Source organism: Mandrillus leucophaeus, unplaced genomic scaffold (genome assembly GCF_000951045.1).
Source record: "Mandrillus leucophaeus isolate KB7577 unplaced genomic scaffold, Mleu.le_1.0 Scaffold248, whole genome shotgun sequence".
Classification (NCBI taxonomy): Eukaryota; Metazoa; Chordata; class Mammalia; order Primates; family Cercopithecidae; genus Mandrillus; species Mandrillus leucophaeus.
The window spans coordinates 2,495,951-2,512,051 of NW_012102565.1; the positions used below are offsets into that span (position 1 = coordinate 2,495,951).

The following is a 16,101-nucleotide window of genomic DNA, read 5'->3' on the forward strand; positions in this document are numbered from 1 at the left end:
GTAATCCCAGCACTTTGAGTGGTTGAGGCGGGGGGATCACGAGGTCAGGAATTTGAGACCAGTCTGACCGACATGGCAAAACCCCATCTCTACTAAAAATAAAAAAAATTAGCCGGCTGTGGTGGCGCATGCCTGTAATTCCAGCTACTTGGGAGGCTGAGGCTAGAGAATAGCTTGAACCCGGGAGGCGGAGGTTGTGGTGAGCCGAGACTGCGACATTGCACTCCAGCCAGGGCAATAATTGCAAAACTCCGTCTCAAACAAACAAACAAACAACAACAACACCGAGTGGCACAAAGTACTTTTCAGATGCCAGATTTAACAAAAATAGATTTCAGAATATGAAATCTATTATGAATATGTTCACAGACTTAAAGGAAAACATGATTAAAGAAGTAAAGAAAGGTATGATGTTGCATCAAATAGATAATATCAATGCAGAAAATTATAAAAAAAGAGAACTAAATGGAAATGCTGGAGTTGAAAAGTACAGTAACTGAAATACAAAATTCACTAAAAGGAGTCCACGGTAGATTTGAACTTCCAGAAAAAAGAATTAGTGAACTTGGAGATAGGCAAACGTATAAAAAGTGAAAACTTTTCAACTCATTTTATGAGACTAGTATTACCCAGATACCACAAGCAGACAAAGACATCAGAGCAAAAGTATAGATCATATATCTCTTATGAGTAAGGACACACAAATTCTCAACAAAATGTGATCAAATTGAATACAGCAACATATTAAAAGAATCTTGATCAGTGTGGAATACATCCCATGATCAGTGGGATTTATGCCAGGAGTGCAAAGTTATTTTAGCTTCTGAAAATTAATTAATTAAAATAGTATTATTTTAGCATCTAAAATTTAATTAATAAAATTAATAAATCATAGGATAAAACCCAAAAAATTATATGATCATCTCAGTAGATGCAGAAAATAATTGACAAACAAAAATACCCTTTTATAATAAAAATATTCAACAAACTAGGAATAAAAGGGAACTTCCTCAAGCTGATAGAAGAGATCTAGGAAAAACCCACAGCTGACATTATGAAAGACTGTAGGCTTTTTGCCTAAGATCAGGAATAAGACAAAGATATCTGCTTTTGCCATTTCTATTCTACCTGTACCGAAGGATATATTCAGGGCAGTTAGGCAAGAAAAATAAATTAATGGCTTTCAGATCGGAAAGGAAGAAGTAGAAGAATCTCTATTTGAAGATAACACCATCTGCTATTTAGAAATTCCGAAGGAATATGCTAACAGTCCATTAGAACTAATAAATGAGTACAACAACATTGCAGGATATGAAATCAAGATTAAAAAAATCCATTGTATTTCTATATGCTTGCAATAAACAATTCAAAAATAAAATTAATCAATTTTATTCATAATAACATCAAAAAGAATAAAATATTTAGAAATAAATTGAAAAAAACCAAGTGCAAAATTTATATTCTGAAAACTATAAAACACTGCCGAAAGAAACTAAAGAGGCTCTAACTAAATGGGAAAATATTTCATGTTCATGGGTTAGAAGACTTAACATTGTCAAGATGGCAACATACCCCAAAATGATCTACAAATTAAATGTTGTCTCTATCAGAATCTCAGCTGACTTCTTTGACAATCTGACCTTAAAGTTCACAATATATGCAAGGAACCCAGAAAAACCAAAGCAATTCTGAAACGAAAAAAACAAAGTAGGAGGACTCATACTTTCTGTTTTCAAAAATTACCACAAAGTAATGGTAATGAACATAGTGTAGTGCTGGCACAAGGATAGACAAGTTGAGAGTCCCTTGATAAGCCCATACATTAATAATTAACTGATTTTTAACAAGGATGCCAAAAGTAATCAATACTCTTTTCAACAAATGATCCATAGGCAAAAGAGTGAAGTTGGTCCCCTACTATATACCATAACAACAATTAACTCAAAAATCCATCAAAGACTTAAATGTAAGACCTAAAACTAAAAAGACTCTTAGGAAAAAACATAGAGGTAAGTCTTCAAGACTCTGAACTCGGCAAAGATTCTTAGATATGATACCATCAGCATGAGCAACATAAGTGTAATAGATAAATTGGACTTCCTCAACTTTAAGCCTTGTGTGTTTCAAATGACACCATCAGGAAAGTGAAAGACAAAAATATTTGCAAATCATATATCTCATAAGGGACTGGCATTTAAAATACATAAGAAACAATTACAACTCAACAATATTAAGACAAACAGCCCAATTAAAAATAGGCGAAAGTTCTGAACAGACATTTCTTCAAAGAAGGTGTATTCAATAGCCTATAAGCACATGAAAAAGTCTTCGGCATTATTAGCCATGAAGGAAGTACAAATCAAAGTTACCACTTCACATCCACTAGGATACCTAGAACCAAAAAGTCTGATAACAATAAGTGTTAATGAGGATCTGGATACATCAGAACCCTCCTAGAGTACTGGTGGGATTGTAAAATGGTGCAACTGCTTTGAAAAATAGTCTGGCAGTTTTCCAAATGATTAAACATAGAGCTACCAAATGATCCAGCAATTCTACTGCTGGGTAAATGCCACTTCTAGGTATATGCCCAGGATAAATGAATATGTATGTCTATCCAAAATCTTATATACGAATGTTCATAGAGGCATTATTCACAATAGCTAAAAGGTGGAAATAAATCAAATGTCCATCAATGGACAAATAGATAAACATTTGTCAATTGTGGTATACCTAGACAATGAAATATTATTCAACCATCAAAAAGAATGAAAAACTGATAATGCTACAACCTGGATGAACCTTGGAAACATGCTAAGTGAAAGAAGCTAGTTATACGCAATTACACATTGTAATTCCATTTACAGGAAAGTGCAGAATAGGGAAATCTATAGAGACAGAAAGTAGATTAATGGTTGCTTAGGGCTGGAGAGGGAGGATGGAGGATGACTGATAAAGAGTTCAGAGTTTCTTGGTGAAGTGATGAAAATGTTCCACACTTGTCTGTGGTGACGGCTGTACATTTAAAGCTATACTAAAAGCCATAACATGAGTGAATCTTATGTTAATTCTGTCTCAATAAATTTGTTAAAAAGAAAGATTTTTCAGTAGGAGCAACTCTGTCAGTGTCGAGATTTAGAAAGAAGACTCTGAAAGGAATGATTGTCATGGGATTTGAGAAAATAAAGGAGGCTAGAAAGCTAGACAGAAGTTGGTTAAATTATTTATGTTGGAAATGCTGAAGATCAAAGTAGAAGGAGGCAGATTGGGGTACACAAGGGACAGAGAATCAACCTCTGGAAAGAATCACCTGTACTTGCTGACTCCACCTTCTGTCCTATTCTCTTTTGGACACTTTCTAATCAACTGCAAGAGCTGATCATAACTGGTTTATAACACACTCTCATTATTGAGCCACATCTGGTCCTCTCTTGTTTACTTGTTCTATTTTTTAATAGTGCAATAAGGACCCATCAACTACCCATCCAACTTAACAACAGAATTCTGACAACCTATATGGAATTAATCACTCACTGTTTTTCTTTGTGTATGTTTTATCTTATTTATATCTATTTTTTAAACATATATTTTTATTTTAGATGATTTTAGTTATTGTTTTTAACATCATAAAAAGTGTACCATGCAGAAAGTGATCTTGAAGGACTTGGCTTTTAAACTGATGCTGTAAAGCTACAAGTCTCTTAATTGTTTTATGCACCTACTGTTTATTTATTTAGGTTTCTACGGGGTCCTCTCTCTTGAAAATACACCACACTTTATTTATCCAGGCTTCTGATGATGGGAGCTAGGTTATCTTCAGATTTTAAAAAATTGTCTATGGTGCTGCAAAAATATTCTCGTACATGTGTTTCTTAGATTCGATCCCCAGAAGGCAGATACCAAGAGAAAGGCTCACGGAAGCAACTTACTAGGAAACGTTCTCATGAAAAATCAATATGGTTATGAGGCAATGGGACCCAGAAGGTGGGAAGGCCAAGCCAGGCCAAGCCAGGCCAAGCCACACTGAACACCACAGAAGGTGACTTGGGCTCAATGCATCAAGATAGGGAGGGTCACACCTCAGAGTGGCCCAGGCAGGGGAAAGGGAGCTGGTATTTCATGTTCTCAGAGATAATTTTACATTGTCTTTTTTTATATTATAGTTGGTTGGCTGTTGCCGGTAGATAGAAATAAAATTCACGTTTGCGTATTTTTATACCCAGCCATACTGCTAAATACTTTTATTATTTAGAATAATTTGTAGATTCTGTTATTATTTCCATGTAAATATCTGCAAGTAGTGACAGTATTTTTCAACTGTCAAGTCTCTTTTTTGTCTTACTGTACAAGCTCAGTTCTCTCATGCTGTGTTGAATGGAAATGGTAAGAGTGAATATACTCGTCTGATTTATTATTTTAAAGAGATTGTTTCTAATGTTTCTCCATTTACAATAGTGCTTGCTGGGTTTTGTTCTTCAGTATATACACATCATCAGATAATGGACGTTCCCTTGCATTCTTAATTTATTAACAGTTTTTGTTGGGTTGAATTTTGTAAACTGCTTTTACTGTTTCCATTAAATATCACTCTCTCTTTAATAGGTGACATACATATGTTTTCTAATATTAAATTATTTTATAACCTGGAGTAAACCTAAGTTGGAAATACTGAAATACCTTTAATAGGGACTATGGAGTTTGCTTTATTAATAATTGCCTTGGGGTTTTTCATTGATGAGCAAAATAGGCCTGTATTTGTCTTTGCTTGATTTTGGCTTTGGGGTTATACTGGTTTTGTAGAATAACTTGAGGTATAGTCTTCGCTTTTACAGCTTCTTTAAAAGTTTTTGTTGAATTGGATGATCTGTTTCTCAAGTACTTGGTAGAACTTAAATAATTTGGTGTTTTCTTTGTGAGAATGTTTAAACTATTTCTTCAAATGTGCCATAGTTACATAGTTAGATATTTATGCTTTCAGTTTATTCTTGAAAATAATATTTTCTAAGAAATTTTACACCTTTTTTACTTTTTCAAATTTGATAATATATAGTTTTGCTAATATTTTCTTGTAATCTGTTCATTCTGCTTTTTATGCAAATCCCTTTCCTCACTGATAATGTTAATAATGGTAACTTTTCCTCTTGATAGCCTTTCCAATCTTTGCCTATTTTGTTAGATTTTTCAAAGAAGCAAATTTTGGTTTTGTTGGTCTTCTCTATTGCATTTTCTTTTTCCTCTGTTATTGCTTTTTACTCTTAGTTTTATGAACTTTTTTACTTGGATTGATTCTAACCCCTTGAGGTGATCACTTAGCAGTTTTCAGGCTGTCCTCACCTAATGTAGGCTTTAGGCTTCTATTTCCTTTGAACCTCAGATCCTGCTTGCTTTCATGATCATCATTAGCATTATCTAGGGAGTTTGAACTTCAAGGCAGTTTTAAATTTCTGCACAGTTTTTAATTTTAGTATTGATTAGTCCTTTAACCTTGAATTATTATTTATCTGTGTGCTTTTTAAATTTTTAAAAATGTGGGAATTTAAAAAGATTATCACTGTAATTAATTTAAAATTTAATCACATTGTGTTTATAAAATATTTTTTACATGGCATCTATTCTTTCCATTTTTGAAGTTTCCTTTATGATCTAATATGCAATTGATTTTTAAAAATTCTTCATATGTTCTTGAGAGGAACATACATCCTTTAATTGCTCTAAATGTATTCCTTTGATTAGGCTTGTTAGATCTTCTAAATCCCTATAGATATTTTGGTCTTTTTAACTATCAATAATGAAAACAGGGCAAACATTTAAATTTCTTCCTATAATTAACTTAATTGTAGTTAAAATAGTGTGAAGATATTTTATTAAGTGCACACATGCTTAGAATTGTTAAATGTCCCTGATTAACTTATCTTCTTATTATTTTGTAGTAACTTTTTCTAACTCTATGAAAATATTCTGTCTTAAAATTGTTTTGTCTGATATAAATAACTACCAGCTTTGTCTTGAATAATTTTTGCCTGATATGTGTTTTCCCATCGCTTTTCTTTCAATCATTGTCTGTTGTAATAAAATACGTAATTTTTAGCCATGAAATCTGTCTTTGTAGTGGTCAATTTTAACATCTGTTTAAATGTAGGTTTCTCAATCTTGGCACTATTGGCAATTTGATGGGATAATTCTTTTGGGGGTGGTGGTTTAGTGTGCATTGTAGGTCGTTTAGCAGCATCCCTGATCCCCTTGATGCCAGTAACATTGTCAAGTTGTGAAAGCTAACAATGACTCCAGACATTGCCAGTTGTCCTCTGGGGGCAGCATTTTCCCTGACTAAGGATCACGAATTTTTTAGTATTGACAGTGGAATCTTTTCATGTCACTTTGGTTTATTATTTCTGTTTATCCTAGTCTCTTTGTATTTATAAATTACTATGTTTTTTTTTTTTTTTTTACTAGATAAGCTGTTTTTGGTACCCACTAGAAATTTGGTGTACCACATTATTTATTCTCTTTCATTTAACACATGTTTTCAACATTTCCAAGATTTGTTCCCTTCTTATAGAAGGTCTTCCTTAAAAACATTTTAAATGTGCTTCTTTTGTGTGGCAAACATCCTGGATTTTCAATGCCTCAGAATAGTTGATCATGCCCTCACTTTTAAATACAGTTTAGCTGGGTATAAAACTCTAGCTTCTAAATTATTTCCCTCATCTTCCTGTGTCTAGAGTCACTCTTTAAAAATGTGGTTTCTGTGGTATGTTCTTTCTGTGCTGAAACTTTGCTATTTTAAGATTTCACCATAATTTACCAAGCAATGCTTTTGAAATGATCTCTTTTTACATTCTATGGGGTCTTTCAATATAAAGTCTTCCTTTTTTTTCAATCCTAGCAAAAATTATCTCTGTAATTTCTTTAGGTATTTCTTAGGACTTCTGTTACCTATATCTGCTTCTGTCCTTCATTTCTCTCAACTGATCTTTTGTATTTCCCAGTCATTATTCTTTCTGCTTCCTTTTAAGAGAGTTCCTCAACTTGTTCTTCCCCTTTACTAAATTGTCCTTTAGCTGTATCCATTCTTTTTTTTTTTTTTTTTTTTTTTTTTTTGAGATAGGGTTTTGCTTTATCACTCAGGCAGGAGTGCAGTGGCACAAACATGGTGGGCTCAAATAATCCTCCCACAACAGCCTTCCAAGCAGCTGGGACCACAGGTGCACACCATCATGCCTGGCTCTTTATTTTTATTTTCTGTAGAGATAGGTTCTCACCATGTTTCCCAAGCTTGTCTCAAACTCATAGGCTCAAGTAATCTTCCAACCTTGGCCTCCCAAAATTCTGAGATTACAGAAGTGTGCCACTGTGCCTGGCCTAGCTGTATCATTTTTTAAAATTCCATCAGCTTTATTCTTCATTTCAAATGTTGGATATTTCATACTGCTATGGCATGAATGTGTCCCTGCAAAAATTTGGGTGTTGAGACTTAATGGCCAATGTGATGGTAGGAGGTGGGGCCTTTAAGGGTGATTCGGTCATGAGAGCTCCTCAATAATGCATATATCAAAATAGTTCTAAGAGAGGATTTTGAATGCTCTCACTACAAAGAAATGATAAATGTTTGAGATGATGGATATACTAATTACCCTGACTTGATTTATTATACAATGTATACATGCATTATATACATGCACACTGTACCCCATAGATATGTACAAATAATCATTTGTCAATTAAAAACAAACAAAAGAGTAACCTTCTGAATGAGGCTTTCCTTGGCTAACTTCTCTAAAAATGAAAGAAAGGAAGGAAAGAAGGAAGGAAGGAAGGAAGGAAGGAGAGAGAGAGAGAGAAGATGAAAAAAACCCCCTGCACTAACAATACTTGTCACTTCACATTTTCCTTTTTTTCCCCATAGCACTTAACACTATTGAGCACCCTATCTATCCCACTGACTAATCTTGTTTATTGTCTTTCTTTACAAGGGCAGTGATTTTATATGGCTTGTTCACTGCTGTGTGCCCTTCTAGAGTATAAAAAGTGGATAAAGAATTATGCCTGCATGTGGGACAAAGAGAGAAGCCAAGACAATTTCCAAGGTTTGGGAAGGTGGCTGGACCAGGAGGTCAGGGCTGTAGGAGACACCCATACTTCTTGGAGATGACCAGTGGGCTGATGGAAATGTAAGCTCATTGCTCAGTCATGAAGTAGAGGCAGGGGCATAACAAATGCAGCAAGATTTTCTGAATGAAAAGAAACAAATCATGTTCACTGTGGAAATTGAGATTGTATCAAAATAGAAATAAAACAAGGACATTATCTACACTCACATAGCCATGGTTAATATTTTGATGTATTTCATTTTGGTTTTATGTGTGTGCGTACGCAATATAATTGCATTCTGCTTTTCTTTTAGCCCACCACAGACATTTTCTTATTGTAACTCCTATTCAAAAACATTTTTAGTGGTGGCATAATATTCCTTTGTACCAATGCATTTCAGTGTAAAATGCCCTTGTACTTAACTGTCTGTGCATGTCTCTGATGATGCCTGTGGGATTTATTTCTGCAGTGGGATGACTAGTTCAAGGAGTTTGATCAGATCAGAAACATCCCTCTAGACAGGCTGCCACAGCAGAGAACCTGGAATCCCATTAGGACACCCTCATTAACACCGGTGATTTTTATTTTTCCTAAAGTGTGCTGATTTGATAACTGAATCTTAGGAAGCTATTGTTGTAGCACCTGCATTGCCTTGACTCCCATGGAGGAGACCACCCTTACTTGTTCATTTCTGTGTGTTTGTGTGTGTGCAGGTTGCTTGGGTACATGTGACCTTAGGGGTTAGTGGAAGCAAAAGTCCGAGGGAGCAGAAGTTGGTTGAGGAAGATAGCAGAGGATCAGAAGAGGCCCCATGAGTCTACCTGGGAGGCCAAGGCAGGGAGGTAGAGGAACTGGAGGGTCCGGAGGAGAATGAGAGTATGCAATTTTAGGTATTTACTGGAAGTGGCAAGAGAGCATTTAGAGGGAATAGGTGATCATAGGTATTGTGTTAGTCAGGGTTTTCCAGAGAAATAGAACCAACAGGTTATATCTGTCTATCTTCTATCAATCTATCTATCTATCTATCTATCTATCTATCTATCTATCTATCTATCTATCTATCATCTACTTATCCATCCATCATCCATCTATGTATCCATTATCTAACATCTATCATCTATCTATCTATCTATCTATCTATCTATCTATCTATCTATCTATCTAATCTGTCATCTATCTAGTCTATCTACCTACCTACCTATCTCTAATCATCCACCAAAAAAGATTTATTACAAAAAATTGGCTCATATAAGTATGGAGGCTAAGTCTCACCATCTGTAATCTGTAAGTTGGAGAACCAGGAAAGCTGGTGGTGCAATTTTGCCCAGGCAGGCAGATAAAAGGCACAAATTCTTTTTTCCTCTGCCTTTTGTTCCATTCAGAACCTTAATGGATCAGTGGATGCTGCCCTGCCCACACTGGGGAGGGCAATCTACTTTACTGAGTCCACTGATTTAAATGCTAATCTCATCTGGAAACACCTTCACAGATACTATGCTCACAGTATCACCCTCACAGATGCTGTATCTGGGCACCCCATTGCCCAGTCAAGTTGACACATAGAATGCATCATCATGAAGTGTGGGAAGCAGCAGAAGTTAGAGGTTAAGAAATGAGGACAAGAAAGGGCACAGGAGTTGCTGGCTCCCAGGAAAACAAACCTAGTGGGCTTAGAAGGCAAGCATTATTTTGTAGCTCATAGCTCTTCAGCAGCTCCCAAGGGGTTGCTATGCTCCAGGCCTGGATTTCCAGACACTTGGCCTCGCTTCCTAGGTGCTCCAGGATTCTGCCACATAACTCTCCACAGCACTTGGTGACTGCTCCCTGCAATGGGCTCCCTCTGCTCACTGTCTCCCTCCATCTTCACAGCTTTGCTGTCACAGCACCCCCAAGGGGCCTGCCTTCTCAGTTTTCCTGGTTTCTCATGTGATCAGCCTGAGACAACACCCCATAATCCCCATCCTCTGAACACTTACAGAACCAACTTGCTGCTCATCACATACAACACATGTGATAAGGGTATTTTAGATGTTTCATCAACAAATCAGACATGGTGCTAGACAGGAGGTAACTCTTCGACAGCAATTTATCCTTGGATGCCCTGAAGCCACAGGCTCAGTGTTTTTGTCTAAAGTGGCTTTGACAAGTAACAATTGTTCCAAGGCTGCAGATAGGGGACTTAGATCCCAGAACCACTTCTACTTGGAGCAGAGAAGGGCCACTCTCTGCTTGGAGATGGGAAGGGGACACAGCAGTAAAGGGCATGAGACTTAATTGCTGAGTGTCTGTTCTGGTCCTTCCCTGCTTGTCCGTGGACGGCTGCTAGTGTTAGATGGAACAATACAGGACACAACCCCAAAAAGGCAAGGACCAGTCACATAGGTGCACATTGCTGACCTGATCAAACCTGGGCCACAGACTGTCCCAACAATACAACCTCCTAGAATTGGACCATCTTGCGGATATGATCCAATGCCTCCATAGGTTGCCCACAAAGCCATGGAAACTGATTTGGGTTCTTTTGCGAGAGAGGAAAGCAGGGAAACATTTGTGTTTATGAAGTTTCCCACTACAGCTAAAATATTTTCCCCTTTCAGGATTATTTTACTAGTGATACAAAGCCCAGAGATGGTCAATAACAAAGGGAAAGAGATTTTTATTTTTAATGGTAAAAACTTTATTTACTATTTATAAATACATTGCAAGACAAACTTCTCAAAAATACTTTTCCCCCCAAAAATTAAAAAAATAAAGAAAAGCTAATAGGTAGGCAGAATGTCTTGAGACCCCTCTGTTTTCAAGGAGACCTCTGTGCAGCGCGTGTTCACACCGAGGGCTGCAGCAGGGCAGAGTCTCCCTGAGCCTGACTTTGCCAGACCTCCTTGGGTTTGGCCTCTGGGAGAGCAGCCCAGCCTCTGGGCACGAGCTCCTTTCCTCAGTCATGGCCACAGTTGTATCATATAGCATCTCTAACATTTCATCTAGGATTATCTAGTATAGATCTTATTATATTTGGGGCTATGTTGTATACAATGTTAACAAGGACATATCTTCTCTGCATATATGTGTGAATTATAAAGAAAAGCATGAGAATGACTCTAAGTTCAACAAATATGGGTGAATCTCTATGTGCTCCCAGTGTCCTGGATGGGCTCCCCAGCAAGCCATTCCTCCTTCCTGCTCTGATATTACTATTCCTTTTTACATTGTGCCAAGGAGGACAAAAGATGAGAGAGGAAAATAAAGCTTTGCCTTTAAAGAGCTTATCCTCAGAAATAAGCTTTGTCTTGAGTTGTTGAACTACGAAACACTATTTTCTGCAATCATCTGAAGAATCATGCCATTATTTGTGATGTCTCTGAATGGGGAGGCTGACTCTCCCTGTCTCTCTGTCCCTCCTACCCCATGGGACCACAGCAAAAGCCATCCTGGGCCTTCAACTAGGCCATGTCTTCAGGAAGGTTCCTGAAAAGGAGGGCCCGTAATATCTGCCTTTATAGGTTCCCAGATTGCCCTAGAACATTCTTAGATATATATTTTTTTAAACAAGTAGGACTCCACCTTATTTTCTCCAATAGTCCCCAAGCAGTACAGACTAATGAAGATATAAACATTATTCTTGGTTGAGGGACCCAAGCCCTTGTTTCAAAAATGACACCACAGAAGGCTGTGAGCTCCAGGAGCATGCGTCGGGATGTCCGGATGACCGGGGTGTAAGGGTTTCCCTATTCTCAATAAAGCCTGTGCACACTGTACAGGGAGTGGGGGTGAAGCGTGTTCTCTACATAGGCAACACAGCCGCCTAAGTCATGAAGTCAGTGGTTGGCTGCTTCGACCAACATGTGGTGAGCATTCCACGGGGGGATGAAGTCTGGGTACTGTGCTTGAGTCTCTGAGTACTTTGATAGGAAGCAACAAGAAAATTCAAACTGCTTTTTGCTGACTACTGGAAAGTGAAAAGATGCTCAAGTTTACCATTCAAAGAAACCATAGGCATTTCAAAAACCTCTTTCTAAACTTTGGTTTAAAAAAATATCAGTTCACCACAAACAGAAATATAAATCGAGGCTGTAGCCAGCTGCTGGTCATGTCCTTGGCAGTCTTTTGTGCAAAATAAGGCATATTTGAGCTCCACATTAACTAAAACAAAAAGAAAAAGAAATATATTGAAATAATCCTCCCAAAATCAAAAGGGCTCAACTCTTGCCCTGAGATATCCAGCACAGCCTGCAGGCTAATGGCACTAGGCCTGCAAGTGCAGGGCTAGGGTCTCAACCCATGTTTTTAAACACAACAACAAGTACCATCTGCTGCTCACAGGGTTCACTGTCAAAGAGTTACCCTCAAATTAGAGTTATGTTTTTCCAACTTGTAAGGAAAAAAGAAACCCTTCTAACTAAACGTGCAAATTTCTTTTGCTTACTAAATTTGTCTTAATAAAATGAAAGAAAATGTATTTATTTCTTTCCCCCAATAGTTCCCTCATTTATTAAAAGAAAACAGAATACTGGGTATAATAGCATTCTCTAAAATGATTGTTTAAAATTTCATTTTTCTACCAGATTTAAATGAACTTTATTAAAATTATATTAGCCACAGACTAACAGAACATTCATAATATATTTTACAGAAAAAAAAGCCGCATCTTCAGACTGATGCTCTCCCAACTGAGCTATTTCAGCTGTCTCACATTCACATTTTTAATTTAGATACACGTATCTGTAGCAGGTTCTTGCGGATTAAAACAGTTTCCCTGTGAAGATAAATGGACCTCCAGACTTCACGGGCAAAGCCTAACTTTGAAAATCTTCACTTTGCATGTGGATGAATGACAGCTTAGGTGCTGAGAGGTGTCTGAAATAAAGCAGAGCATCCCTGAGGCACACTGGCCGGCCTCCTTCCCCACACTTGTTTGGTTGGGTTGAAGGGGTCTCCCTCTCCCTGCACCCTTCTGAGGGCTCTGTCCTATTTGCTTTGCTCTTTCTGGCCCTGAGCTGCAGCTCCTGGGTCTGCAAGCCTGGGGAAGGGCTGGTGGCCAAGCCCAGCCCATGAGGCTAGTCCAAGGACAGTGAGGCCCTGGAGCCCCAGGCTGCCCCTCCTGAGTGCTCACCCTCGCGGCAGGCGTCTACTTGCTCTGCATGCTGTAGCAGTGCACGTCCTCCTTCCCCTTGGTGGTGTAGCCTGGGAGAGGCTGCCCGTACTTATCCACACACCAGCAGAAGCCCCGCTTCCTGCCTTTGGAAGGGCGACACTGTGGGAGAGAAACAGAAGACAGAGAGGTGAACGCCCCTGGGTCTGGTGTCAGGTCGGTGACCAGGGCCCATGATGGTTTGCCAGCATGACTCTGCTATGCTGAGAAAGCATAACAGAAATTTCAGCTAAGGCTGCGTAAGAGCCACGCATGCCTAGGCCCGCTGACTGTGTACCTGTGCATGCGTGTGGGTGTAAGTTCCTTCTCCAAGAAAGCGGGGCTGGGGGCAGTTTTGTGTTTCTAGGAGTGTAAGGTGGACACCAGTCCTTGCAGAACCTCTTGGGCCTGCCGACTTCTCTGCCAAATGTGGGACTGAGAACATCCCCTCTGCCTGGGAATGCCACAGCTGTGCCTTTGGAGCCCACATTCAGCCTCACACGACACCTTCTCAGTATGAATTTGTTGAATGAATGACTGATGTAAAATGTGGGTATAAATAAGCCATGGCAATGGAGGAAAGCTTAGGCTTTCTGACTGTGGCCACTACTACGAATCTTGGTATATGGTCACCCTGAGGCCACTGTGGCTCACTTAGGTCTCCGAAGGCCAATTCTGTAGATACCAATTAGAAAGCCAATTGAAACAGTGCCATCACATAACACAAAGTCTATAGAAGCATATTTATTACAGCTTCATATTACTACACCTTAAATTTGTTTGATCATTTTCAGCTTGTTTAATTGGGACTTTAGGCATATGACTACATTTGGGACTGATGTATAGACAGGATTCTCACTCCATTCCTTTTCCAGGAATAGGACTGTGTTGCAATATAAAGATTTTGAAAAGACTGCTGTTTGATGCTGATGACTCTCATGCCTTCTTCTCACTTGGGTTTTCTAGGGAAAGGCCAGTGAGTCGCAGGAAGACCACAACATGGCCAGTTTGGAGAGCCTGGCCGTCCCCAGCATGGACCGAGTGTCTGATTTCAAGTTCCATCCCCTCCATGTAAGACAGACACCTGGTGTGTGCTGGGGATGGCTGGGCTCTCCAAGCTGGCCATGCTGCAGTCTTCCCCCAACTCACTAGCATTTCCTTGAAAAGCCCAAGGGAGACAGACACACAGGAGTCATCAACATCTAGCAACGGTCTTTTCAAAATCTTAATATTGCAACCTGCTCACTATCAGGAAGGCATCAGTAGAAAAGGGGACAATTGTGGGATTTCAAGGTAAGCTTTTTGTGGTACGACCTCATGTCACACTTCTTGGAAACTGACTGTAGTAGTTGTTTGAAATGGGACACAGCATTAACAAATGTGTCAACATGTTCACCTGCAGTTCATAAAGGGTGCCCCTGGGCAGTACCTTGTCCACCCTGTGGGTGAACCACTGAAAGGGCAGGAGCAGAAAATGGGTGGTGGAAAGGCACTAGGGTTGAGGATTATGGCCAATATAGCAGCACTCAGAGCAACAAGTCAAAACAGCCCTTGGTCTTACCTCCTGAGACTGGCACCAAGTCCTGGGCACTGGCGCTGCACAGGCTCAGAGTTAGAGCTATGGCCAGAAGAGCCTTGGGGCTGGTGAGGTGGGTTTCTCCTCTGCGTCAACAGAACCCGAAGAGGAAGAAAACACACTGAGGACCTCACTTACCTGCTTTTTCTTATAAAATCCCTTCTTGTCACAGTTGGGAATGTGCACACCCCTGGGACTCAGCACGTTGAGGAACTTCAGGTGATTCAGTGTGTCTTCCATTTCTCTCCGGCAGGGACCCTGGGGATCAGGAAGGACCAGAGCAACACAGTCATGGTTATTACTCTAGAATGTGTGCTTTAAAAATCTTACAATGCCGCACGACTGCCCAAAGTGGGACCTGTAATTTGCTCCTCAGATACCTTATGCCTGATTTAGCAAGAAAGTCCCTCAAATAAGCTAACCATCACTCCCTGTCTCCCTTTTGCTCTTCCCAGAGTAAGTCACAGAACCTGGTATAGAACCAATAGCAGGTCAACAAGCACAGAGGATGAAGTAAATAAAATAAAACTATCTTTATGAGAATATTTTTCATTATCTCTAGAGGTCTTTATGACATCCCATATGCTTTCAAGAGTGTTGTTTCAGCTTGATCCTCATAAGATTCTCCAAAAGGGTCAATATTCTTTATGTAAGGAGAGGAGAGATGTGAGGCACAGAGGGGCTAGGGACTGCCCACCCAACTGCCAGATGCTGGGGCTTGTTGAGTAAGAACTGCCCTCAAGAGGCTCTGAGTACCCAGGCTTGGCAGGTCTTGCCCTCCTCGTTTAACAAGAGGAAAAGCTCTCACGTATTCTGTCTCCCGCTTGGACTCGGAGGAGAAGTTCTGGGTATCTGTGCTCTGAGACTCATAGTCGACTTTGTAGCGCTGGCTGTCTTTAGCATGCCCTTTCTTGATGATGATTATCTTTGAATGGACGGGGTGGAACTTGGGATCAGACACCCGGTGCGTGCTGGAGACGGACGGGCTCTCCACACTGCCGGCGCTGCGGTCTTCCTCCGACTCACTAGCATTTCCTTGAAACGCCCAAGGGAGACAAACACGTGAGAGTCATCAACATCTATCAACAGTCTTTTAAAAATCTTAATGTTGCAACCAGGTCACATGTAAGTGACAATATTAGCTGACCATCCAAATAAGTTTTTTTTTTTAAAATACCTCGATGAAGTATTAGTCCATAGTACTACTCGCTACATGGTAGTTGCTCTACCTCAAGAAGTTATCTGTTTGAAAGTCAATCTGACAGGGACTCTTCCTAAGTAGCTGCAACTAAAGAAGGCAGACAAA

General features: G+C 39.3%; 1 protein-coding gene across 2 annotated transcripts; it reads right to left on the reverse strand.

The window, feature by feature from the left end:
* Window positions 1-10,750: 10,750 nt before the first annotated feature.
* On the reverse strand, window positions 10,751-15,832 carry IGFBP3 (insulin-like growth factor binding protein 3). Of its 2 annotated transcripts, XM_011983282.1 has the most exons (4): window positions 15,604-15,832; window positions 14,934-15,053; window positions 13,202-13,342; window positions 10,751-12,034 (listed from the first exon to the last, which is right to left on the reverse strand). In XM_011983282.1, the coding sequence occupies exons 2-3, from the start codon at window positions 15,033-15,035 to the stop codon at window positions 13,217-13,219; spliced, it is 228 nt and encodes a 75-aa protein (XP_011838672.1). In that variant the 5' UTR covers window positions 15,036-15,053; window positions 15,604-15,832; the 3' UTR covers window positions 10,751-12,034; window positions 13,202-13,216. The 2 variants fall into 2 exon arrangements, with proteins under 2 accessions (XP_011838672.1, XP_011838671.1); XM_011983281.1 differs by lacking the exon at window positions 15,604-15,832 and having other exon boundaries at window positions 10,751-12,231; window positions 14,934-15,068.
* Between the last annotated feature and the right edge of the window lie 269 nt (window positions 15,833-16,101).